At 44.9% G+C, this 27,631-nt stretch overlaps 1 protein-coding gene across 1 annotated transcript in view; it reads left to right on the top strand.

Moving 5' to 3' along the window:
* The window catches only part of LOC120941263 (cilia- and flagella-associated protein 20-like), a 43,336-nt gene extending 18,522 nt beyond the window's left edge, over positions 1–24,814 (top strand). Inside the window, exon 2 of the mRNA XM_040354583.1 lies at positions 24,233–24,814. Within this exon, the coding sequence (XP_040210517.1) occupies positions 24,233–24,814 (582 nt within the window). The remainder of the gene's footprint in view (positions 1–24,232) is intronic.
* Positions 24,815–27,631: the final 2,817 nt, after the last annotated feature.

The following is a 27,631-nucleotide window of genomic DNA, read 5'->3' on the forward strand; positions in this document are numbered from 1 at the left end:
CGTGAGCCACATAGGTTTTATTTTTAGCCTTTTAAACTTATTGCCCATGGGAACATACTTTGCAGTGAGGTTCCACACAGTCTTTTTGAAGAATTCCCATTTCTGTTCTGTGTTCATCTGTGCCAATAGTCCCTCCCAGTCCAAGTCCTGGAGAGCAGCCCTCATCCTTGGAAAATTTGCTCTCTTAAAATTTAGTGTTTTAATATTTCCTGTATGTATTTCTTGCTTATAGTTAACATTAAATGAAATCATGTTATGATCACTGCTACCCAGGTGTTCCTTTATCTGAACATTAGTAATAAGCTCTGCATGGTTTGAGATTATCAGGTCCAACAGGGCATCATTCCTAGTTGGGGCCTCAATAAACTGCACCATAAAATTGTCCTGCAATAGGTTTTTAAATTTTTGTCCTTTAACTGAACAGGCCAATAAAAGGAGCAGTGGCTCCGAGCGCGTAGCCCAATCAACCTTTGTTCTCCCTGTCTGACCCTCCTCCCGGAAGTGTTCCTCAGAAGTAATCACGTGACCTGTGAGACTGGAACAGGCTTCATCCTGATGGCCACAGGACAGGCCTGAAGACTCCACACATTCTGCTTTCTTCACTTCTAAGCAGCCCATGGATCCGGGACAAGGACTACAGGATGTTACAGATGAGCCTTCTTTCCTTACCTTCTTGTGTGTTTTGTACAATGTGTCATTAAAAGAACCTCTTTAATACTGCACTTAGGTGGCGCTTCCTTTCTCTACCCCTCTTTTGTTTACCACAGAGTCAGCTCTCTGAAGACAGCAGCCGCCATTGAACAGCCAAATCACCTGCATTTTTAACCATTGAACTGCCTGTTACTATTATTTCTAATGGACTAATCACCATACCCCTACCCATACATGTACTTTGTATCTTCGCTGACAGTTACCTCTCCTATTGTATACTCAAGGCGAGAGCCTGATCCACTCCCCGCTGTAAAAACAGCAGAATCCGGGACACCACGTATGTACGGGGGTGCCAACTCATCTCCTCACACATAGAGATGTAGGCCTTCCACGTACGATGGTAAATCCTCCGTGAAGTAGACTTCCATGCATGCAGCATGGTAGAAACCACCAAGCCTGATAGGCCCCGGTCCTTCAACACCTGGCTCTCAACAGCCACGCCATTAAAGCCAGTGACTGTAAAGCAGGGTGGAAGATCGGACCCTGCGACAGAAGATCTTCTCTTAGGGGTAGACGCCAGGGGGCGTCTGCCACCAGACGCACCAGGTCCGCGTACCAAGAGTGGCGCGACCAATCTGGGGCGATCAGGATTGTTGGAATCCCTTCGGCTTCCATTCTGCGCAGCAGGCGAGGAAGAAGCTTCAGAGGAGGGAAGGCTTAAATTAGGCGACTCCAAGGCGCCACCAACGCGTCTGTCGCGTCCGCCCACGGGTCCTTTGACCTGGCCACGAACCGTAACACCTTCCAATTGAGACGGGACGCTAGAAGGTCCACGCCCGGAGTGCCCCACTTTTGGCACAGACTCTGAAACACCTCCGGGTGAAGTGACCACTCTCCCTGGTCCAGTGTTTGGCGACTTAGGTAGTCGGCTTGCCAATTCTGAACACCCGGAATGTACACGGCCGATAGAGCCTGAACAGACCTTTCGGCCCACCGAAGGATGTGCACGACTTCCATCGCTGCAGCTGAGCTCCGTGTGCCTCCCTGATTGACGTACGCCACGGCCGTGGCGTTGTCGGACTGGATCCTGACCGGTCGGCCCTGCAGATCCAGGGACCACCTGGCAAGGCACAGCTTGATTGCTCGAAGCTCCAGTACATTGATCGGAAGGCGGGACTCCTCCCGAGTCCAGCGCCCCTGGGCTGACTGGGAGCCCCAAACTCCCCCCCAACCGGAGAGGCTGGCATCCGTCGTGACCACAGTCCAGTGGCACAGCAGAAACTACTTCCCGGCCTGAAGCACCGGAGACGTCAGCCACCACACCAGGGAGGACTTGACCAGTTGACTCAATGGAATCTGGTAATCTAGAGAAGAAGGGAGCTTGTCCCACCATGACAGAATTTCCTTCTGTAGCTCCCTGGTGTGGAATTGGGCATACGGAACCGCCTCGATAGAGGCCACCATCAGACCCAGAACCCTCATGCAGAATCGAAGAGATGACCACTTCTGGGTCAACAACTGCTGCACCGCAGATTGCAGTGTCTGAAGTTTCTCCATTGGGAGAAAAACTCTCGCCTCCGCGGAATCCAGGACTAGCCCCAGGTATTCCAGTCGCAGAGACGGAACCAACACTGACTTCTGGAAATTCAGAAGCCAGCCGAACTCTTGGAGAGTCTGACACGTGATAGACACGTCCTCTTCTAATTCTGAGCCTAAGGAAGCTCTCAGGAGAAGGTCGTCCAGATACCCCACGATAGCGATCCCTCGCTGTCTCAGCAGGGCCAGAATCGAGGCGAGCACCTTGGTGAAAACCCGTGGTGCCGATGCCAATCTGAACGGGAGGGCCACAAATTGAAAATGGTCCTCCCCGACCGCAAAGCGCAGAAACCTCTGGTGCTTTGTGCATATTGGAACATGTAGGTACGCGTCCATGATATCCAAGGACGCCAGAAAGTCCCCATGATGGAGCGCCGCTATTACCGAGCGAATAGACTCCATCCTGAATTTTTGCACTTTGACAAAACAATTGAGGGCCTTTAGGTCCAGGATTGGACGGACCCCATCCTTCTTGGGGACTACGAATAGATTGAAGTAAAACCCCTGAAACCGTTCCATCGAGGGAACTGGCACAATCACTCCCCTGCCCAGTAGATCCTGGACAGCTCCTGACAGCCTTCCTGCAAACCGGAGGTTGGAAGGAAAAAATCTGTTGTTAGGTGGATACGAGAGAAACTCTATTTTGTACCCCGAGGAAACTACTTTGCAAACCCAGCGGTCGGAAAGAAGAGACCTCCACCGAGCCGCAAAGTTGCGAAGTCAGCCCCCCGAGACACGGGCGGGGGCAGACCTTCATGCGGAAGCAGGCTTGTCCGCGGGCTTGCGGTACCAGGTGCGCTTCTGCCCCACAGCGGGGGTCTTAGCACCTTGCCAACTTTTTCCCGCCACACTGGGCGCACAAAAATAACGCTTGGGGGTAGTAAAGGAGGGTCCTTGCTTACGGCGAGGCTCCTTGCCCTTCCCAGACTGTGGGAGCAGTGTGCTCTTATCACCTGTGGCATCCTTTATGATGTCACCCAGGGATGCCCTAAAAAGTCGTTCACCCTTAAAAGGCAAATCCACCAAAGCCTTCTTTGAGGACTGGCCCGCAGACCAGCATTTCAGCGACACAAGGCGGCGCAGTACCACCACATAGGCAGAGGCCCTGGAAAGCAAGGGAAGCGTATCCAGGGCCAACTCACAGACAAACTTTAGACCCTGAACCAATTGTTCAGCCAGGTCCTTACAGGTCTCGGAAGCATCCTGCGCCTCCAGCTCCTGCAGCAACAACTTTGCCCGTTCGGTCAGTGTCTGTGACACCAGAGTCCCGACCAAAACTGGTCTCACAGCCAAACCCACTACTGTGAACATGGAGCGGGCTACAGCCTCCACTCTTCTATCAGCGGGGTCCTTAAAGGCGGGAGCCCCTTCCACAGGCAATGTGGTGGCTTTGCTCAATCTGGACACGGGAGAGTCCACTGATGGAGGAGAGACCCATGTTTTCAAAAAGTCCTCCTCAAAAGCATAACGGACCGCAAAGTTTTTTGGAACAGCAAAAACTTTTTGCAGTGTATCCCATTCCTTGTATAGCAACTTGTCCAAATATGGAATACAAGGAAACACTTTTGCGGTGCGGGTCGGTTTGCAGAACCCAAAAGGGACCGGCACATCCGATGCCTCCGCCAAATCCTCAAGTTTCTGAGAATCTTGCACCGCAGAGATAAGAGCTTCAACAAATTCCTTATCATTCACTGACCCTGAAGCAGAGTCATCCTCACAGTCAGTGTGGGTTAATCCCGCATCATCCGACATGACAGAACCAGAGCCAGAAGCAACTGCAGGATATGATTCTGTGTCAGAAACATCCCCAGAAGCAGGCTCAGGGAGGGGGCGCTTTTTACCCCCTTCTGGCCACTTGTCGCTTCAAACCTGGCGAGAAACGCCTCAAGGACAGCCGACATTGCCTCAACAGATGCGGCAGGGGCAGGGCAGGGGCGGACTGACCATTCGGTCATTCGGGCACTGCCCGAGGGCCCCGTGGTGGGGGGGCCGGGCTGGCTCAGTCCGTCCCTGGAGGTGCCCGCAGCAGCGTCAGCTTCTACACAATTAAAAAAAACGGAGTCTGTACTCTGTACCCCCGAGATGCCTTGTATAAGAGGCTCGCTCTGGAGTTATGAGCTTCCCAGGATGGATGGCTCATCAGAGCCGTGAGCTGTGCGTGTGGGGATGTACAGTGACACTGTGACAGGCGCTCCGGCCACCTCTCTCCCCTGTGGAATTCAGCTGAGGGGGCGGGGCCATAAGTCACTGCCTCGGAGGACTGCATGTGAAGGAGCTGCTGCTGCTGGACTGGAGAGGCAGAGCTGACTGAATTGCACAGACACAGGAACGAATGGCATTCACAATGACCTGCCTTGTGTTGTGTGCAGATTAGCAGGTCAGTGTCATAAATAATGAAAGCCCTGTGATTGCAGTTACCGTGACAGTGTCTAATCTGTGTAATAAGAGCCATGCCCATGCTGATTGTTTCTTTACCTTCTTGCCCTGTGCTGTGTCTGTGCTTATTTACCAGGTAGCAGGTCACGTCAGGGGCTATTCACTAGTGCACACGATGAGCCATCCATCCCGGTGTCTTGTCAAGATGGTTCCCCTATTGGATAGGTTTCCGACCTCGACTGCGCAGGCGCTGCACTTGCGCAGTCGGAGGCTACGAAAATCTCCAAGCCGAAGAGCTGTTTGTTAGCTGTAAACAGAGCATATGCAATGAACACTGCGCTCGCTCCCGACCCAATGCTTGGTGCTGGTTACACACGCCCCCAGTTTGTTGATATTCTCAATATGACATCCACCCCTTTGACAAAAGCACTGGCCATCGAGTGGAGGAGCCGTGTATAACCAGCCCCAAGCATCGGGTCGGGAGCGAGCGCATTGCGCATGCTCCATTTACAGCGGACAAACAGCTGTTCAGCCTCTGAGATTTCCGTAGACTCTGACTGAGCATGCACAGTTGAGGTCGGAAACTATCAGATAGAGGAACCATATCGTCAGGACACCGGCCAGCTCATACCTCCCGACTCCTCTCATACAACAGCCACATCAACCTAGCTAGTGGGATTTAATGGTTCAAGGCACTACTTTCTCGGGGGTACAGACTCAGTTTTTTTAATTGTGTATGATAAGCTGCCACTGCTGCGGGCACCTCCAGGGGCGGACTGAGCCGGCCCGGGCCCTCCCACCACGGTGCCCTCGGGCAGTTGCCGACTGACCGAATGGTCAATCTGCCCCTGCACACTGATATCTGGTACACTGAATGCCACTCAGTGTATAGATATCAGTGTTATATATAGGGAATAGCACTTAGACCTGGTTCACATTGAAGCAATTTACCATGCAATTTGACATGTCAAATCGCATGGCAATGGCACTAACTGAATCGGTGCGATGCCCCATTTGTGGCGCCGATTCCCAAAAGTAGTTTCTGTACAACGTTTGGCGACTTCTTGGTGCAATTTCCTTAGACATCTGTGCAGCAACCCACACAGATGTCTCTGAAATCACCCGCCAAATTCGCACTGACATGCGGGTATGAAATCATGCGAGTTTAGCTGAACTGTCTCGCACAATAACATTCCCACTGTCAGTGTGAACCTGGACTAAGGCTGATTCACACCTAGGCATTTTTTGTGCTTTTTGCATTTTGTAGATTTGCACAACAATCCATTTAACATGGTTTCTTATGGAACACATTCTGTAGTGCAAATCTGCAAAATGCAAAAAAGCACTAAAAATGCCATAGGTGTGAATCCAGCCTAAGTGAGTGTTATTCCTTACATTGGTGGTCAGTGGGAAGAAGGAGGAGGACACACCCTAGGAGCTCTCTGAGAGAACCAACCCTTTTCAAGCCTGGGCCTTGCCTGCTAGCTTGGCCCAGGAATAATGCCTGATCCTGGGGGAGGCCCCGGGACGGATCCCCCTGATGATACGGGGCCTAGTGAGGAGGAGGTGGAGGATCTGTGTGTAGGTCCAGGCCCTGCTGTGGATGCAAATGTCTTCAGTCAGAAGAGCATTGATCGTTTTAGGGCGATTGGAAGAGCTGAAGAAAAACTTAAAATTTTGAAGGCTGAACACAAATCTTTCAAAATCAAGTACTTCCAGGCCTGGAGTAAAAATCGTTTGGCCATGAAGCCTGAGTTGCAGGAATTGGAGGAAAAGGTAAAGGAACAATCTTTATTATTGGAAAAGCTGAAAGATAAAAGTGGAGAAAAGTTTGATAATGAGAGGAGATTTGCCAGCCAGACAGCAAGTTCCAGGGACCAGCCTCAGATAATGGATGACCCGGGTCCATCTGCCTCTGCACCTCTCCCTCCATGTCAGGGCTTGGAATCGCCGATGGCAAGCAGCCAGGGGGTTGAGAGTGGGCATGGCACCCTGAAATGTATCCAGGAGATGGAGTCACCCCTGAGAGCAAACAAGCCTGCTAATACAGAAGTCCCTGAAGCCAAGCCAGTACAGGTGGAGAAATGTCAGCACACCTCACTGTCTTCCAACATGTCTGCCCAACCTGCTGTGGTGGACGGTGTCCTGACTAAGGAGCAGAAAGTGAAGGCCTTGTGCAGAGCGCTGCCTGGAGTTTCTGCTGGGACCTGTAGTTCCTCTGTACAAGGTATGCCTGTTACTAGCAATGAGATTGCCTCACCTGAGCCTCCCTGTGGTGGGGGAGGGGATCAGCATATTGCACCATGTGCAGTGGAAGAAGCAATGGAGGTTTCACCTGTTGCAGTGTCAGACCAGCCTGCACTATCCCCTGATGACAACCCTGTCCTGACAGAAGAGAACCGACCAGCTGAAGCTTCTACAAGCACAGCAGTGGGAACTGACACTGCTAGGAAGACTGCAGGAACTGTGAATATTCCAGCAAGTTCTAAGAATGACAGTAATGATAAAACAATGGATGTGGTGGGTGGTGAAGGGGTTAATACTGCTGGGAAAAATCAAAATGACATTCCTCCCCCTGCTCAGCAGAGGAAAGACTCACCGATTGTTCAGACCAAATCTGTGCAATCGATATCTGCTGCAAATGTGTCAGATGGTTCAAAACAAACCAATGGTTTATCTGCTGGGAGTTACGCGTCGGTTTTGGGGAATCGCACCAGGGAGGGTGGGGGGAATGGTGCAAATGTTGGTGGTCACAATTTGGGGGGGTTTAGTGGTGGGATGGTTGGTGGGTATAAGCGGAGAAATGTGGTCCAGTTGAAGTGGGAGGGGGAGGGGACCCCACCAGTAAGGGGGAGGGTGGCAGAGTTGATCCTGGAAATGGGGTTCAAAGTCGCAGACATTTTTGCTTTGATTTGTCCCGTTGGGAGTTGGGAATTTGATTTGTCCTTTGTAAAGCCTGAGGGTCTGGATTTATTTTGGGAACGTTTTAGGGGGCGCAGGGACCTTCCGCAGTGGAATGGTTGGATGCCAAAGGTGGTTTCCAGGCAGCCTCTAATAAAATCAGTGACGATCCTTGTGCGTAACGAATCCATCCCAGAGGCTGATTTGGTAGTATGGTTACGCCGCTATGGTGAAGTCCTCGCTCCACTGCGGAAGGTCCTTGATCAGCATGGGATATGGACAGGGGCCTGGACAGTGTCACTAAAATTGGGGGTGCAGGGAAATGTTGTTCAACATCTGCCCTGTTCAGCCTTTCTGGGGAGGGACAGGCTGACCATTTTTTACCAGGGTCAGCCTAAGGTGTGCAATAAATGTGGTGACAAGGGCCATTTTGCCTCCACCTGCACCCGCAAGAAATGTTCTTTGTGCCAGGAGCTTGGCCATTTGGCTAAAGACTGTACTGACATTCGGTGCAATTTGTGCCAAAAACTTGGTCACCCGTACAGTCAATGCCCGGAGGCATTACATAACCTGCCAGGGTTGGAGGCTGAGCTGCAGAGGCTGGATAAGGAGGATGAGGCCACTGAAACTCTTGTTGTCCCTCCTGTGTCTGTGACATCTGTTTCTGTTCCCCCTAGTGATGTGGTCCCTGAGTCTGTCCCTCCTGTGTCTGTGACATCTGTTTCTGTTCCCCTTAGTGATGTGGTCCCTGAGTCTGTCCCTTCTGTGTCTGTGACATCTGTTTCTGTTCCCCCTAGAGATGTGGTCCCTAAATCTGTCCCTCCTGTCCCTAATCCATCTATTCGTAGATCCTCCAGACTGGCGGAGGCTGCTGGGGGGGCAGGTTTAGCGGATCTTCCCACTCAGCCTCCAGTCCCTGCCCCTCGGCAGCGCAAGCGTGGTCAGGGGAATGTGGGGGTGCTGGATGAGGGTGGGGCTGATGGAAGGGTGTCCGTACCCCATGTTTCACATTCCATTGATGGGGATTCGGATGAGGAGGGGTGGGAGAAGATTAGGAGGAGGAAAAAATGAAGAGAAAGACAAGAAAACCGGTCGTCTCTTCCTCAGAGTCGGATCCAGGAGGGGTTCCCCTTGGTAACACCTTTAATGTGTTGTCAGGTGAAAAGATGTCTTTGTCTTCTTCTTTTTCATCTATGGATGAGTCACATTGTTTGAAGAGAGTGGTTTCTGGTGATGAGAGTGTGGTGAAGGTCAAGAAACGACTACCCCAATCATCCTGATGGCAGTTCCCCCTCCGATAAAGGTGGCGACCATTAATTTCGCCAGCATTAAATCTGCAAGAGCTCGTGATATGGCCTTATTTTTGCTCAGCGAGTTTGATGCCGAGATTTTATTTTTGCAAGAGACCTGGCTCCATACTTTGGCCGATGTCCACCTGGCAAAAAGGGAGTGGAGATGCCGTCCCTCCTTTTGGTCTCTTGCGGCTGAGCCCTGCAGCGGAGTTGCGGTACTTTTTGAAACCGATATGGTAACGCGCCGGCGGGTAATTGAGGTAGAAATAGGTGGATGCATGGTGTTGGACGTTTCTTAGAAGGGCTGCATGCATAATGGGTGCGGGTTTGTTTCTTGACCTTGCAGGTTTGTCTGGTGTAGTGGTGTGAGTTTGTATTAAGATTTACTTTCCTGGTGATTACATGATTTTTGCTTTGCTGTAAAGTCTTTTGTTTGAGAGCAGATTTGCTATATTTATTTTCATTTATGTAAATATGTGTATATTTATGTATATCTTATAGTGATTTTATGCTTTTTGTTTGCAAGACTTTTAATAAACAAAATTGGGAAGAATGTTCCTTACATTGGTGATCAGTGGGAAGAATGTCCCTTACATTGGTGATCAGTGAGAAGAATGTTCCTTACATTGGTGATCAGTGGGAAGAATGTCCCTTACATTGGTGATCAGTGGGAAGAATGTCCCTTACATTGGTGGTCAGTGAGAAGAATGTTCCTTACATTGGTGATCAGTGAGAAGAATGTCCCTTACATTGGTGATCAGTGAGAAGAATGTTCCTTACATTGGTGATCAGTGAGAAGAATGTCCCTTACATTGGTGATCAGTGGGAAGAATGTCCCTTACATTGGTGGTCAGTGGGAAGAATGTCCCTTACATTGGTGGTCAGTGGGAAGAATGTCCCTTACATTGGTGGTCAGTGGGAAGAATGTTCCTTACATTGGTGATCAGTGAGAAGAATGTCCCTTACATTGGTGATCAGTGGGAAGAATGTTCCTTACATTGGTGATCAGTGAGAAGAATGTCCCTTACATTGGTGATCAGTGAGAAGAATGTTCCTTACATTGGTGATCAGTGAGAAGAATGTCCCTTACATTGGTGATCAGTGGGAAGAATGTCCCTTACATTGGTGGTCAGTGGGAAGAATGTCCCTTACATTGGTGATCAGTGAGAAGAATGTCCCTTACATTGGTGATCAGTGGGAAGAATGTTCCTTACATTGGTGGTCAGTGAGAAGAATGTCCCTTACATTGGTGATCAGTGAGAAGAATTTCCCTTACATTGGTGATCAGTGAGAAGAATGTCCCTTACATTGGTGATCAGTGAGGAGAATGTCCCTTACATTGGTGATCAGTGAGAAGAATGTCCCTTACATTGGTGATCAGTGAGAAGAATGTCCCTTACATTGGTGATCAGTGAGAAGAATGTCCCTTACATTGGTGATCAGTGAGAAGAATGTTCCTTACATTGGTGATCAGTGAGAAGAATGTCCCTTACATTGGTGATCAGTGGGAAGAATGTCCCTTACATTGGTGGTCAGTGGGAAGAATGTCCCTTACATTGGTGATCAGTGGGAAGAATGTCCCTTACATTGGTGATCAGTGGGAAGAATGTTCCTTACATTGGTGGTCAGTGAGAAGAATGTCCCTTACATTGGTGATCAGTGAGAAGAATGTCCCTTACATTGGTGATCAGTGAGAAGAATGTCCCTTACATTGGTGATCAGTGAGAAGAATGTCCCTTACATTGGTGATCAGTGAGAAGAATGTCCCTTACATTGGTGATCAGTGAGAAGAATGTCCCTTACATTGGTGATCAGTGAGAAGAATGTCCCTTACATTGGTGATCGATGAGAAGAATGTTCCTTACATTGGTGATCAGTGGGAAGAATGTCCCTTACATTGGTGATCAGTGAGAAGAATGTTCCTTACATTGGTGATCAGTGGGAAGAATGTCCCTTACATTGGTGATCAGTGGGAAGAATGTCCCTTACATTGGTGATCAGTGAGAAGAATGTTCCTTACATTGGTGATCAGTGGGAAGAATGTCCCTTACATTGGTGATCAGTGAGAAGAATGTCCCTTACATTGGTGATCAGTGAGAAGAATGTCCCTTACATTGGTGGTCAGTGGGAAGAATGTCCCTTACATTGGTGGTCAGTGGGAAGAGTGTCCCTTACATTGGTGATCAGTGAGAAGAATGTCCCTTACATTGGTGATCAGTGGGAAGAATGTTCCTTACATTGGTGGTCAGTGAGAAGAATGTCCCTTACATTGGTGATCAGTGAGAAGAATGTTCCTTACATTGGTGATCAGTGGGAAGAATGTCCCTTACATTGGTGGTCAGTGGGAAGAATGTCCCTTACATTGGTGGTCAGTGGGAAGAATGTCCCTTACATTGGTGATCAGTGAGAAGAATGTCCCTTACATTGGTGATCAGTGGGAAGAATGTTCCTTACATTGGTGGTCAGTGAGAAGAATGTCCCTTACATTGGTGATCAGTGAGAAGAATGTTCCTTACATTGGTGATCAGTGGGAAGAATGTTCCTTACATTGGTGGTCAGTGAGAAGAATGTCCCTTACATTGGTGATCAGTGAGAAGAATGTCCCTTACATTGGTGATCAGTGAGAAGAATGTCCCTTACATTGGTGATCAGTGAGAAGAATGTCCCTTACATTGGTGATCAGTGAGAAGAATGTCCCTTACATTGGTGATCAGTGAGAAGAATGTCCCTTACATTGGTGATCGGTGAGAAGAATGTTCCTTACATTGGTGATCAGTGGGAAGAATGTCCCTTACATTGGTGATCAGTGGGAAGAATGTCCCTTACATTGGTGATCAGTGAGAAGAATGTTCCTTACATTGGTGATCAGTGGGAAGAATGTCCCTTACATTGGTGATCAGTGGGAAGAATGTCCCTTACATTGGTGATCAGTGAGAAGAATGTTCCTTACATTGGTGATCAGTGGGAAGAATGTCCCTTACATTGGTGATCAGTGGGAAGAATGTCCCTTACATTGGTGATCAGTGAGAAGAATGTCCCTTACATTGGTGATCAGTGAGAAGAATGTTCCTTACATTGGTGATCAGTGGGAAGAATGTTTTAATTCCTATAATAAACATAGAGACATTCTTTGAACGCCTGCAATGTGGGCAGTGTAATATGTAGGTGGGACTTTGTGTGAATGTAGCTTTAACGTGGGCGGGGACACATGGTCAGAGACACAGGGGGCCCCATGATCTCCTTTTGCCCGGGGGCCCCATGAACTGTCAGTCCGCCCCTGGGGCAGGGGAATTAAGGGTTAACTTAGGCATTGTTGGGGCAGAAGCACCAGGTTCAGGCTCCATGATGCCCCACCGCTGTGTCACCCAGCACTGCAAAGCAGAGCAACTCACCGGTCACCTCCCGGCTGCAAAAAAATAGAAGGCAGAGGCCCCCAGGGAACTCACCACCCCACCCGGTTGCAGTGTGAGCTGAAAAACTGAGGTGTGCTCTGAAGTGCTGGCTGCGCTGCGTCTGTCACTTCAAGAATGATTTGAGGTCTTTTGCAGCGCTATTACAGTCACAAGAGGCCAAGACTTTTCTAAGATGGCTGCCGTCTGAGGTAAAAAGCACCAGCGGGCTACAAGAAGATGGCCGCCGAGCCATGTAAACCGCGACCACGGCAAAATGGCGGCCGTGCGCAGTTTAAAAACCCCCAGTGATGCACAAAACACACAGCAGCTACAGCAGCAACCTCCATGAGTAAAAACACAGTCCCCCGCAACACGCGGTCCCGGGTGGCAATAAAAAGACCCCAGGAGGCCCCCCCTCACAGCCGCTACCCAGTATGGGAAAGGAGGGAGAGGAAAAGGAGAGAGGAAAGCAGGGAGGACCCTCAGTTGACCTCCCCAGGGAAAACACCAACCATACCACCTTGCCAAGGCAAGGGGCCACTACTTAACAGTCCTGCGACCACCGGCTGGAGGTATCCCGGACAGAACCAACGTCCGCTAAACGGCATGGCTGTCGGCCAGACACACTGTGACAAAGCCATAGAGACCGGTCATATGTGTGCCCTGGAACATGTAGTTCCCTGGCCACCCCTGGAGCAACGGGGCATGTCGTGGACGACCCAGAGCTGAGGGCCGGCACACGATCGATGGGGGAACATGGGGGGACTACAAGAGTCAAGACCCAGCCTGTCACCCAGTCGGCAGTTGATAGAAGAATCACAGAATTCAAAAATGCAGGAACAAATAAATAAAAGCGAAAAAAAATAGCAAAAAAATTCCAGAGTACAGGGACTCCAGAAGGCCTGTCCTCTCCTGACATTAGGCAGAAAGAAAACTGGAGCTGCTGAGGCAGAGTGTGTGGGTTATACCCGGGGGACCACGCCCCCTGGGAGGAGCTGTGCTGAGGAAAGTGTTAACACTTAAAGTGCTTTTTTTCTGCCTAACTCTCCTGGAGGAAGTGGATATAACCCTAAGGTCAAAGGCTGCTGTGTCCGTCCATGAACAGAAGAGAAAAACAACGTTTTTCCAACTTCATCATTAAAAACGATGTTGCCCACACACCATCGTTTTAGAAAAATGATGAACAAAGCACGGTGACGTACAACACGTACGACGGAACTCGAAAGGGGAAGTTTTATTTGCCTTTGGGCTGCTTTTAGCTGATTCCTTGTTAGCAAAAGACGATTTGCGCTTTTTTGTCTGTTACAGCGTGATGAATGTGCTTACTCCATTATGAACAGTAGTTTTACCAGAACGAGCGCTCCCGTCTTATAACTTGCTTCTGGGCATGCGCGGGTTTAAAACTTTGTTTTTGCCCACACACGATCATTTTTGACATCACAAAAAACGACATTTTGAAAAACGACATTAAAAAATGCAGCATGCTCGAATTTTTTTTTGGTCGTTTTTCAGAAGATGAAAAACGATGTGAAGCCCACACACGATCATTTTAAATGTTTTAAAAAATAGTCGTCTTTTTTTCATGCCGAAAAATGATCGTGTGTACGCGGCATTACTTTCAATGATTGACCAAAATCTGATTTTATAAATAGGTAGGTGTGTGTATGTGTCCTAGCCGTTTAAGTGGATTTAAATGCCGGAAGGGGGAGGTTGGCATTCTGTGCTCAGATAGAAGCCTTCCCCACATTAAATGCACGCCTCTTACCAGACATGTATGATCTAAAATTATAGACACCTCACTCACTTGAAGTATATCTAAGAATTTCAGCAGCAAGAGGGAGACTCTCTCTGTTCCACATTTTGTTTTTGGCTCCTTCTGCCTTTACAGGAGCCATGATCCTGTGTCCTGGTCTGTTTAAGGTTCCACGGGCTGGGAGATTGACTCTTCTTTCAATTCCAGCTACACAGTCTCTCAGATTGGCAGAGTGATTCTCTGTGAGGCACAGAACTTGCACTGCTCCTTTCACAGCCTGTGCACAGTCTGGCGGCAGCTTGTATAAAACGAGATCTGGAGAGCGAGGATGTAGGCTCTCATACCTATGGTATTCCCCAGTGTACAGAGATGGATTGAGGTAAACTGTTGCTGATCCTGCAGCTTAGAAGTTTGCTCTGCACTTATTTCAGTTTAATACTACAACCTGGCTGTGTTCTGTATAGTTTCCCATGTGGACTGTTGGGTGTGGACCATTACATGTACAGTATGGGTCCCTCAACACACTCTGCACTTTGTGTAATGCACTGCCAAGCCCTGCATTCTTTATGGAGTGCGCTCCTGAGCCCTGCATTCTTTATGTAACCTGCTTCTGACCCTTGCATTCTTTATGTAGAGCACTCCTTAGCCCTTTACACTCTTTAAAGTAGCGCACTCCTAAACTCTTATTTCTCTGTCTTATCTTCTTAACATTTGGTAGTCATATCCCCCCAAAAAGTATATTTTTTATCTCATGGACAAAATGCGAGAAATAACGTATATATCACACAATCATTCTATAAACACATAAACTACATATACAATTTGAGGAAAATCTGCTTATAAAATTGTTTACCATTTGCCAAAAAAAATATGTCTCTGGATTTAATTTTAAAAATCTGGGGGCAGATCCACAAAAAAATTACACCGGCGTATTTATTGATACGCCGCGTAATTTTAAACTTCCCGCTTCGTATCTTTGTTTTGTATCTACAAAACAAGATACGACTGCATCTGGGATCGATCCAACAGGCGTACGTCTTAGTACGCCGTCAGATCTTAGGTGCATTTTTCCGGCGGCCGCTAGGTGGCGTTTCCGTTGAATTCCGCGTTGAGTATGCAAATTAGCTAGATACGGCGATCCACGAACGTACGTCCGGCGCATTTTTTTACGTTGTTTGCGTTCGGCTTTTTCCGGCGTATAGTTACCCCTGCTATTATGAGGCGTACTCAATGTTAAGTATGGCCGTCGTTCCCGCGTCGAATTTTTTATTTTTTACGTCGTTTGCGTAAGTCGTTAGCGAATAGGGATTTGCGTAGAATGACGTCACCGTCGTAAGCATTGGCTTGATCTGGTTTAATTTCGAGCATGCGCACTGGGATACCCCCACGGACGGCGCATGCGCCGTTCAAAAAAAACGTTGTTTACGTCGGGTCACAACGTATTTACATAAAACACGCCCCCATCACATCCATTTGATTTGCGCGCTCTTACGCCGCCAAAGATACACTACGCCGCCGTAACTTACGGCGCAAATTCTTTGAGGATTTGAGAAAAAAAAGTAAGTTACGGCGGCGTAGTGTATCTTAGATACGCTACGCCCGAGGCAAATATGCGCCGAAGTACGTGAATCTGCCCCAAAGTCACCTTTCTGTAGGCCACTGTAACCCAGGATCAGAGAGTACAGTGCTCCGACTGAGAATGGGGGATGTTATTGCAGCCTTTCTTGCCAGCGTTCAAGCACCTGCATATAACCCCGCTGTAATGATTTAAAAGAAACCTGATCAGGAAATCCTTTTTTTTTAAACTGAACTGGTTGTTGCTACTTAGGCAAAACCCCCTTTAATCCATCATAAATGCTGTTGCCAGACCTACAGTCAGGTTCATAAATATTGGGACATCGACACAATTCTAAAAAGAAAGAACGCACCGTTGAGCTCAGCAACACCAAAAAACAGGCAAGACCCCGTGGATGGTGGATGACCGAAGAATTCTTTCTCTGGTGAAGAAAACACCCTTCACAATAGTTGGCCAGATCAAGAACACTCTCCAGGAGGTAGGTGTATGTGTGTCAAAGCCAACAATCAAGAGAAGACTTCACCAGAGTGAATACAGAGGGTTCACCACAAGATGTAAACCATTGGTGAGCTTCAAAAACAGGAAGGCCAGATTAGAGTTTGCCAAACATCACCTAAAAAAGCCTTCACAGTTCTGGAACAACATCCTATGGACAGATGAGACCAAGATCAACTTGTACAAGAGTGATGGGAAGAGAAGAGTATGGAGAAGGAAAGGAACTGCTCATGATCCAAAGCATACCACCTCATCAGTTTAGCATGGTGGTGGTAGTGTCATGGCGTGGGAATGTATGGCTGCTAATGGAACTGTTTCTCTTGTATTTATTGATGATGTGACTGCTGACAAAAGCAGCAGGATGCATTTTGAAGTGTTTTGGGCAATATTATCTGCTTCAGAACTCATTGGACGGCGCTTCACAGTGCATATGGACAATGACCCGAAGCATACTGCGAAAGCAACCAAAGAGGGAAAGAAGTGGAATGTTATGCAATGGCCAAGTCAATCACCTGACCTGAATTGGATTGAGCATGCATTTCACTTTCTGAAGACAAAACTGAAGGGAAAATGCCCCAAGAACAAGCAGGAAATGAAGAGAGTTGCAGTAGAGGCCAGAGGATGGCGATACCACCAGACTTTTTCACAGCCTAGCCACATAGGGATGCCCAACATCCAAGCAGTACCTTCAGGCATTATCCACTTTAAGAACAGGCCTTCTGCTGAACTATTTTGCAAGTAAAAATAAATATACTTTAATATGTTTTAATGCACACAAACACAATACCCAATTTTTTGGTAAAATATTGCACCAACTGTTACTTCAAATTTTACACCGATAGATGTTTTGTGCACTGTCGACAGAGACAGATGGTGCTTGGTGTACTGTGTGGGTTTGGCTGCAGTCTGGGTAGCTGAAAAATAAAACCATCAGTTACACCGAGATAGGCCCTTTGCTACTCCCAACCTCTGCCTCTGGAGATATATCTCCAAAAACTGAGCCTTCATCAATAAATTGTGGCCAACGTCTTTGCAGATGCACATTCTCAAGATTACCTTCTCTTATCAATGGCTCCGCTTCTCCTGCTCCGCTTTCTTCCCCTCCCCAAGACAGCTAGTTTCTTTCTCCAGCTTAGCTCCAATATTCTGTTTCACCCAAATATCGCGAGCTTGGAAAGGGGGTGGATTGCAGCAGCGCCTGTTGGCTCAGTAAGACGCAGGCAGCAGATTAGCTGTAGCTATGTCGTGAACGCTGCAGTTTCTCCTCGGCATGCTGGTTGGCAGCTATTCCTATACAATTTGAGGCTGCTGGTTCCTTTTTGATGCTTATACAGTCAGTGACAGGGCAATGGGGATGGCAACTGTAGGTGCATTAAGACAGCCCTGGCTCACAGAGTGATTAGGGTGTGCCCCGGCATACCCCATGCACACGCCTATACCTCCCCCACGTAACACTATGTCCACAAGTACACTCATTACTTCCGTTATTCAATCCCACTTCTTTAGACAAGGTTGCTAAACTTTTCTCCAACTCCTACCTAACCATCAGCCCCCTTGACCCTGTTCACTTTAAAATACTATGGTCCGTATAGGGCTCTATCCTACACTTTCTAACTCACACCTTCAATCACGTCCTCTCTTCTGGCATCTTCCACAACTCTCTAAAGCATGCACCCCCATACTTAAAGCACCCTCATTGAACCCCACTAATCTTAATTTACACCCCATCTCCTTGCACTTTACCTCCAAATTCTTAAATGTCTGGTCTACAACAGACTGAGCAACAACCTTCTTGATGCCCTTCAGTCTGGATTTCACCCCCAACACTCCACAGAAACTGCGCTCCTAAAACTCACAAACACTCTCTCCAAAATTACACCTCTTCCTAGCCAACGACACCACAAAGCTTCTAATTCACTCCCTGGTCATCTCTCACCTTGACTACTGCAACTCCCTCATTAGCTTACCTTTACATAGGCTATCCCCCCTTCAGGCCATCATAAATGCTGCTGCCAGACTCCTTAATTTTACCCACCATTTAGTGCCTGCTACCCCTCTCTGTCAGTCCCTCCAGTGCCTTCCTCTCATCCAATGAATTAACTTCAAAATACTATCCACATGGTGGCAAACCTGTGGACTCGAACCTAAGCTATGCAGCCTGCATCCATTGACAGATCCCTTGGCCCACCCCCTGCGTTCTTGTCACAAGATTTGATTGACAACAGGAGCTAACAGGAGCTGATAGGAAGACACTTCCTCTTTTCGGTGAGCCACCATAAAAGGAGTCAGGAACACCAGCTGAGGACCCAAGTAGAGGATCGGGTGCAAAACCATAGCACAGAGCAGGCAAGTGTAACTTCGAAAAGGAAAATAGGTTTACAATAGGTTTTATAAGTATTTTTGTGAAGTTTCAAGAACACTGCTTAAATCTTGCTGAAAGCATTAGAGATGCTTTATAAGATTATTGTGCTTTAAAAACATTTTTTCAGCTAAAAATTTGTGGAAAAGGCCTGAATGAGTCCATATTTTGCTTGGAGTAGCACTATATGATCCTAGACATTGGGGGTTATTTACTAAAGGCAAATCCACTTTGCAATTTCAAGTGCACTTTTGGTGCAGTCGCTGTAGATCTGAGGGGGACATGCAAGGAAAATAAAAATCAGCATTTTAGCTTTAACATGATTGGATAATAACAATCAGCAGAGCTTCCCATCATTTCAGATCTACCCCTCAGATTTACAGCGACTGCACTTCCAAGTGCACTTTGCAAAGTGGATTTGCCTTTCGTAAATAACCCCAATTGTCTGTAAAACAACATTAAACCAGCTTTGCATCGATTTTGAAGCTTGATGCCAAAGATGTCAAATGGGAGCTTACCTCTTTAGGAGACATAAAATCATTATAAACAATTCAGCTTTATTTTAAAAGAGAAGAACAGCTTTACAAACAAACAATGATATTCACCGAGGAGGATGCAGCATCGGCCCCTAGACACTGAAGAATGATCAAAGACTGCTGATGGCTCAGTATTTTCTAAACAGAGAGCCAGTGACTGTCAGTCACCAGCTGTTTGCTCTGCCCCTCCAGCGCTCAATGGAGCACTGGTCTGTAAAGGGGTTGGGAGCAGCTGGCTCAGGCTCTCAGTGGCTTACCAATCCAGGCATCTGAATAGATCCCAACTGCAAGGCCTAGACTGGCTCCGTAACATAAGCTTTAGCCGGCTGAAAACAGGTCACAGGAGTGCAGAACAAACTACAATCCTGTGATGCCCAGCATAAGTATAGCCAGAATAGTTGTGGCTATAAATCTCCTTTTAATAGGTTAACTGGGCAGCTTTTATCTATGCCTAAAGTAATTTTGAGCAATGTGTTCAATTAAAGCATGCATGAGACTGTCCGTATACTATGCAAAAATATTGATTAAAAATGCACAAAAAAGAGGAACAATTATGCTCTAAATAAAAATGTTGATTAAAACAGACAGGCGGCAAAAATATTGAAGGAACAAAGACAATTTAATCCATACTTCATAACTTAGTAATGGTGATTTTTTTTTTCCAAAAGACATTGCAGATAGCAAAAAAATCTGGGCAGTACATTCTATATACACGACATTGAATCACTATGAATCAAGGAGCAGTCTAAAACTTACAGCACACAATGTAAGTATGATGCATGTTAGCACAAGTTTTAAATAAATGTCCACTCAGGATGTTATATGTAGGGTTGTAAAATAAGGAAATGTAAACTGAAGATAAAATCATGGTATTACGAAAATACCAAAATAAAAAGGCAGAAGGAATATTACTAGTCTAAATATGAGAAGATGCTAGTGAACTGCCACAAAATATATCTCCCAATTGCACCATAAAATTATTTCTACTGTTGCATTGGCCAGAATGTACAATCTAAGAAAATTTCAACAGTGCATGCTCCCCATAAAATGGCTACTATAAGTGGAAAAGGAAAATAACTTGGAAGAAGGAATCATGCTACCAGGGTTCTGTAAAGCAAAACTAAGGGAAATGTATCAAAACCAGTTTAGAGAGAATCTATACCTGCCATGTACGGCAACAAATCCAGATTCTATCTTACTGTTTCAAAGCTCATCTGAACACAGAACAAAACTTAACATAGAAGCCGATTGGTTGCCATGCAAATCTGCTTCAGTTTTAATACATTTCCCTCAGTGGATCTTTGGAATTTCCAGAGAGTTACAACAACCTTTTAAACGAATTACCCCCTTTTTTTTCTCTTGGTACCATTCGCTTTGTTGGGGCTTATGAGCCAGTTAGTGACATAGGCTTTTTCTACACTTCACTGTAAAAGCAGTAAAGACCAAATTCTTGAAATGATCTGCACACTACATTTGTAAAATGATATGTTTAGATACCATGTTTACATATGGAAAATATCACAAGCTAAAACTGTGAAACAATTCATAATTTCACAAAGTAGGGTTTAATTAAACACAATTTAGTTATAAAATAACATATGTAAATTATTTTTATTTGCCGTTTCTCAGACATCTTACACTGGTCTATATATAACAGTAGGGAATACTATTTATGGTCCCATGTGCTATCCCAATCTTCAGCTGGTCTGTTCTTCATATGTTTTAAAAACAAGATGATGTGATAAACAAATATATCAAAAATATGAAAATATAATTTATAGATGAAACAATGGTATAAAATGTCAAAGCTGAGATAGTATTCTAAAGAGTTAAAATCTCAGTTAAGCTAGTATTTATAGGAAAAACACAAAGACGTGACAGTCATCCCTCTGCTACAGTTTATGTGTGTGTATATTATATATATATATATATATATATATATATATATATATATATATATATATATATATATACACACCCCACTTTTAAGTACACAATGGAGTTTATTTACTAAAGCTGGAAAATGCTAAATCAGGCTCACTCTTGCACAGAAACCAATGAGCTTACAGGTTTTATTACCAGCCTTAATTGAACAAGCTGGGGTTAGAAGCTCATTGGTATCTATGCAGAAGTGAGCCTGATTTTGCGCTTTCCAGCTTTAGTAAATAAACCCCATTGTGTACCTAAAATTGGGATATGCCTGTACACACATACACACACAAAGTTAAAATACATCACTGAATCAGTAACTGCACTTTTCCAAGCAAAGCAGATTTTTAAACTGTACATACAAGGTAGATAAATAACGATGATTATAATATATTCATATTGTGCCCTGTTGAGAATTAAATAGAAGAAAAAAAATCCACTATGCCAAAACTACCAACATTAATTTTGTGAAATAGTGACAGCACCTCACATTTCATATTCGGCATCAGACATTTTATGGCTGTTAAGTAGCACACTTCAACCACTGAATCACAAACATATTAAAGGAGTAATGTGGTAACTACTCCCAATCCACCCTGCTAAATGAAAATGTTTCTTGGTACCTGGAAGACCAAACAACCACCATCTTGTGACAAGGAGTCCATAGAAAAAACATACATTGTGGCTTGCTTTTCTAGTATGCAAAAATTACCAAAATCTTTGGCATTTTGCATAGATTGATATGTACATTTTTAAATGTTAAATTTTATTACAGGTTTGTGGATCCTGGCAATCTAAGGATCTGTCCACCCAAAACTACTGTGGTAGTAAGATCTCTGCACCTGAGTCCCCATTTCAGATCACCTGCTTGAAGCATGTCATTAGTCTTTCCTGCCCCTGCTTAATTCCTAATTTGCTTTGCATTATAGAAAATGAGCAGGAAGAACTGGCTGAAGAGGAAAGGACCAGGAACTCATTTAGGGAAATCTTACCATTTGCGGTCTAGAGAGATAGGAGGCAGTGGGGGTATTAAGCCCACAATAGCTCACTAACAACTGTAATACCAATTTCCCAGACTAACCCCCCCAACACATTATAAAGCATTATAAAGACTGCAAAAACATAGGTGTTGACATGAGTGAACAGTATCCAATAAATGAAACCTGCCAGGAAGTCAATCTGCATCGCAGAGATGGACCAAAGATGAGATATATGATAAATGGAATAAATGTGTCTGTTGTCCATAAGAACTGACATGATTCCAGCTGCTATCCTTAAATGTAATCCTAAATTAAATGTATCTGGCTGGCTACAATAAGTAGCGGACTCCACCCCTAGAAGTACCAGTGGCTTGTTCACACTGGCCCACGTGGTAAAACAGCATTTTACCATACAGGCAGCTGTCAGCATGGGGTCTGTCAGTTAGTGGTGCAAAGTGTGTTTTAAATTTTTTATCCCCCTTTAAGCTTTATTTGAAGTGGCACATAGTAAAAACTTCATTCACATCTTCACACAGCAGTGCAGTGACATGCGGTGCCATCCAGTGTGCGAAAGAATAATGTAGCATGTCAGTCTTTTTCTGCATTGGGCCACACATTTGTACCAGTCTTATGATGTGAATGGGGCATTTATGTTCTTTGTGCCCTTTGGGTGTCTGGCATTTATCTAGTGCAGAAAAATGGCAGTCAACGCATCGCAGTGTGGACAAGCCCAACATTTTCAAATCAATACCAGTATCCTTGTGGAGCCCCTTGAAACCTAGGTCCATGTTGTAAATGGAACCTTGAATTATGTACAATTTAAGATTCATTCAGGCCTGCACTCTGTCACGAGAGCCTGCTGCTTCGGCATTGATAGTTGAACAACATGGCGTAGAGCCTTATGTCAGGAGGGGTCAGTGTTAGCCACTAGGGAGTGATGCTGACATTCAATACAGAAGACAAGACCCTGCACAGCACATGGGTCAAAGGGATTGACTGGAAGACTAAAAACAGGCAGGTGCATACATGGTTTTATTAAGCACTTTATAGGCCAGGTTAAGTTCACTGTAAAGCTGAATTTCAGGCAACCAGCTAAATATACACTTGAAATAAATGTATGGACATGGTTTAAACAATTTCTGTCCATCCAGTTTTGAGATTTACACAGCTCTACCAGACTGTAAAGAAAAACTGGTGACCCCAATTTTCTCTGCTGTTAAGCAATAAACAGTAGGTCCCCCCCCTCCTCTCAGACTGTGATTGGACAGCAAGGGTCATTAGTTGTTCAACCCTTTGATCTCCCTTCCTGTTCTGGTCAATACATGTGCATGCAGCATAGCCTGACTAATAAAGTCAAATTCAGATACTTACACTAGCTGAATTTAAAAATACATTTCATTATTTTAAATACATAACTGCATTTACTGGTGTTTATAGATCTGCCTGGAGTTTAGCTTTAACTGCATTTTTCCACAGTGCAAAACAGTTGTGAAATTTAAAATGACTGCCAGCAGAGCCGTATTCTTTTGCATGCCAAACCCATGACTGAAAGCTTTTGTACAGAGCACACGCTTTAAAGGATGCAAAACTTCTCTTTTGAAAAAGCAGTGTAAAAGTGAAAAGCTCCCCAGTAAATACACATTTAATTTAAATGCAACATAAGAACTTTACTGCAACAAGTTAGCGTACCCTTTAGATCAATTATTGTTTGTACAATGATGCAAATGTGCACTTTTTAAAATACAACATAACAATGCAATTTTTAAACAAGACATTTAAGAGGAAAAATGGAAAACGTGGAAGAAAACAGGTTAAAAAAAATAAAGGCACAACAAATGATTAACAATAAATTTGAACTAAGCCATGCTACTGATCTATAATTAGATGCATGTGATTGTGCAGTAACATTAACGGGACAAAGCATTGAACACAAAAAAAAAAATCTGTAGTGTTGTAACTGGTGATGTCACCATACTTGCTCCCTACTCAGATGTGTATCAGTAGATGTAGAACACAGCAGCACATGAAAATATCGTATTACTAAACAATACAATTGCACCAATGTCTTCAATGTGAGGGAGATCATTAGACTTAATCAGTATAGCAAAGTGCAAAGAAAAAAAATTAAGTAACCCATAGCAACCAAACCAATATTTTCCTCATCTGTTGTCAGCAATATGAAATTAGCTGGTTGTTTTACAGCGCTTAGGAAATATGAATTACTTTGTGTACTATTTTTCCTGAAGAAGCCCAAGTGTGCTGAACCATTTACATAAAAATTATAAATTTTATAAATGTATAAATGACACAGACAGCCTGAGAGGAAGAAAGAGAGACGGCCTTGTCAGAAAGAGAGAGAGAACCTGTAAGAGACAGCTAATTAGAGAACGAGACAGCCATGTTCAGGAACACCTCTACAGATATGGGACAAGAAAGTGCGGAATGGGCACATAAAAACAATAACGGATGATGACATCCGGTCTGTGGTCCTGGAGATGAAGGGAACTAATGTTTTTACTGTCAAAAAAAATGTTAGCACTACATACATCACGTGCCCCGCTGACCCCAACAAAAGGCTCGGGATCAAACTCCCCTTCCTTGTGATGACTATCAAGAACTTAAAAAAATATTTTTCTGTCGAGGTGCAGGTGTTGGACGATAAAAACCATAGGAGAAGATTTCGTCTCACTACATTTCAGCACACAAAGACGGTGAACATCTTTGCATGTGCTATGCCATTAGAATTGAAGGACAGATGGAACAAAGTCCTACTAGACCTACCTGAATACACCTGCCGGGCCTACGGCACAAATTATGTAGAGACCCTACGTGTGCAGATTAATGTCAATTGCCGCATTAGAAGGGTTTACTTTTCCGATCAACTGTACTCTGAGGACGAGACCCCAGCAGAGTTCAAACTCTGCCCCCCCCCCCACCCAGACCAAGAAATGATCGCCCGGCAGAATCTGTTCCTGTGATAGATTTGTAACCTGTTGTCACTTATTTTGAATGTGTTTTTAAGTTTTTCAGTTATAAATAAATCTGGCCTGTTTCATACAAAAAAAAAAAAATTATAAATTGTATATTGGAGTTCAGCTCTTAAAATAAAGCTATACATTTCACAAAGTAGGGTGAATTTAGAAACCAATGGATCATCTAAAGCAGGGATCTCCAAACTACGGCCCTCCAGCTGTTGCGGAATTACACGTCCCATGAGGCATTGTAAAACTCTAACATTCACAGACATGACACAACTGAAGGGCCATAGTTTGGAGACTCCTGATCTAAAGAATACCAAATCGGTAAAACTAGTAAAAACAGTTTAATCATCAAACCTTCAAAACACTATTCCTTTTTTTTTTGTTTTGTTTTTTTAAACAAGTGGTCATGCAAAGCTACCACTGAAGGTAGGCAGTACAATAGGAAACTGACTTTATTACTTCAGTGGATACTTTTTAAGTGGCAGATTCATAAATAATCATTATGAAGGTAGGAATGATTCTTCGTTATTTAACCTACAATTCACTCAACATTCTGTTTTCAATTATGGAGGGGATCCCTGCTTCTTAAATAGACCTGATATTAAATATGAAAAATAATAAAATAGGAGTAGGAAACGAGACAACAGAGCAGCTCTAAGCCATTGGGTGGTAGAGGGAAGCAGCAGCACATATGAACTGTAAAACTTCACCCAAAGTACAAAAAAAATTGGATAGCCGATCCTAAAAGTAGCAACCACAGAAACCCATCACTCAAATTTACTCATTTAAGGACCCAAAAAGCTTTATGGGTAGGTGCAGGGTTAGTGGGGTCCTTACCAGTTGAAGTTACACTCACCCATTAAGCTGCTTGCTAGGAATTTTTCACAATTTAGGTCAGCTTCACAGATCTGCAGTTAGCAGCTTTTTAGCAGTATACCAACAATTCAAAAACCGGCTACTGCTATTAAAAAAAAGCGGTGTGCAAAGCAGCGACATAACCATGTTATATTGCTATAGTAAGTATAATTGCAGAATTTATTAATATAGTTAAAATTGCACTTACATAAGTCAACGTAAAACACTCCAAACTGTAGTGTCTTTGCCCGCAAAAGCAATCAGACCGCACTTCTGTATGATGTCAGCAGGCAACACTGCCCAATGTAAGTTCATTTTTAACCATTTTAATAAATCAATTGATGATTTTACACTTCCTTTCCCTTACATACTATGATCCATGATGTCTGGTGTGGTTAGTCGGGAGATAGAGGCAACCATTCTCCATATGAGTGCACCTGTGTCTGCAATGTCCCATAGATGACAAGGACTACTGCCTGTTTGACTTCTCCAGAGATGGAGGGTCAATAAGATCCAGTAAGCATTCCAACTCTCAGAGGTGGAGGTTTTCAGTTAAGGAGCTCTGTTCACCGATTGTGTTGGATTCCTTGATAACACTAAGGGGATTTTTAGGCCTCATTGACAAAGGTGTACTAAACCATACACCCACGTGGGATGAATGTGTTTCCATGCAGCTTTGTGTAAGCAGCCTGCAAAATCGAATCTCAGGGGGTTGAACCATGATAGTCCGTTGTACAGATCAGGACGCAGACAGGCTGTTCTGATTTGTGCACCAAATCCATATGGATGCACATGGAGATCTGTGCAGCCAGCCACCTGCCATTGATTTGTACAGGTTTTCCGCAAAGAAGACCTTTGTATCCCACGCAGGTGAAGACGTGACGACCGCCCCCCCCCCCCCCCAGGTGTATGGACTGGTACACATGTGAAGGTGGCCTTGGAAATGCACGCAATTAGCTACAGATCTCAGGAGCAACTAATTACAGTCTACTCCCCCCCCCCCCTCAAATAAGTTGCTGAAGAAACTTTTAATATAACAAACACACTATATTTTTTATAGTAAGTGTTTACTTTCTAACCTGTGGTTACCACTTTTGACAAAAGCAGTATTAAAACCAAAAGCAAACATATTATACTGCAGTTTACCAAGTCATAGATGTGATGGATGCATTTGTTTTCTCAAGGCTTTTTTCCTTCTATTTTAATCTGTGATCTAGCCAGTAAAGCCTTGTACACGGTTCGATTGTTGGCACGCGATTGGCTGCTGACAGACTGTTGTCCCAAAATCTTACCGTTAGTACGCTCCTTTTGACAAAATGTTGGATGACAGGCTAGTAAATTTTCGGTGGATAACGGCTGCACATCTGATTTTTGTATGGTCAGTACACAAATCCGTCACACAAAAGTCAAAAGTACAAACACACATTCGCTTAATCAATGCTCACCAAACACACAATTAGCAGAAGGGGCGCAAAGGGTGGCGCTCAAGAGCTGAAATTCCTTGTAGTACGTCACTACGTTCATGTTTGGCACAAAAATTGTAACACGTTGGTATGCGAGACAAGATCCTGGCACACGTCCCTTTGACAAAAATCAGACGCTCGATTGGCCAACAGTCGAACCGAGTGTACAAGGCTTAAGTCTGTTTTTCAAAAGACCAAGATCTCTTCCAGATGCATCAGTTGACATGGTTTAGACAAACCATTTACCATGGACAGGGTGCTTACAATGATCCGGTTTTATATATTCATGTAAAACATTTACCCCAAAATGAAAAAAGAAAACTTTTAACTGATTATAAAGTGTGAGCTGCTGTTTGGCTTCAATTTGTCTGCTAGTACATTCAACACTCCCCTCCCCCCAAACTAATAATACTGCTGTGCCCATGTGATCCTTCATCCAAGTGGGGGCACTGAAACAGGAGATGGGTTACTGGCCGAACCACCAGGTGAAAAAAGA

This window comes from Rana temporaria, chromosome 5, assembly GCF_905171775.1.
Source record: "Rana temporaria chromosome 5, aRanTem1.1, whole genome shotgun sequence".
NCBI lineage: Eukaryota > Metazoa > Chordata > Amphibia > Anura > Ranidae > Rana > Rana temporaria.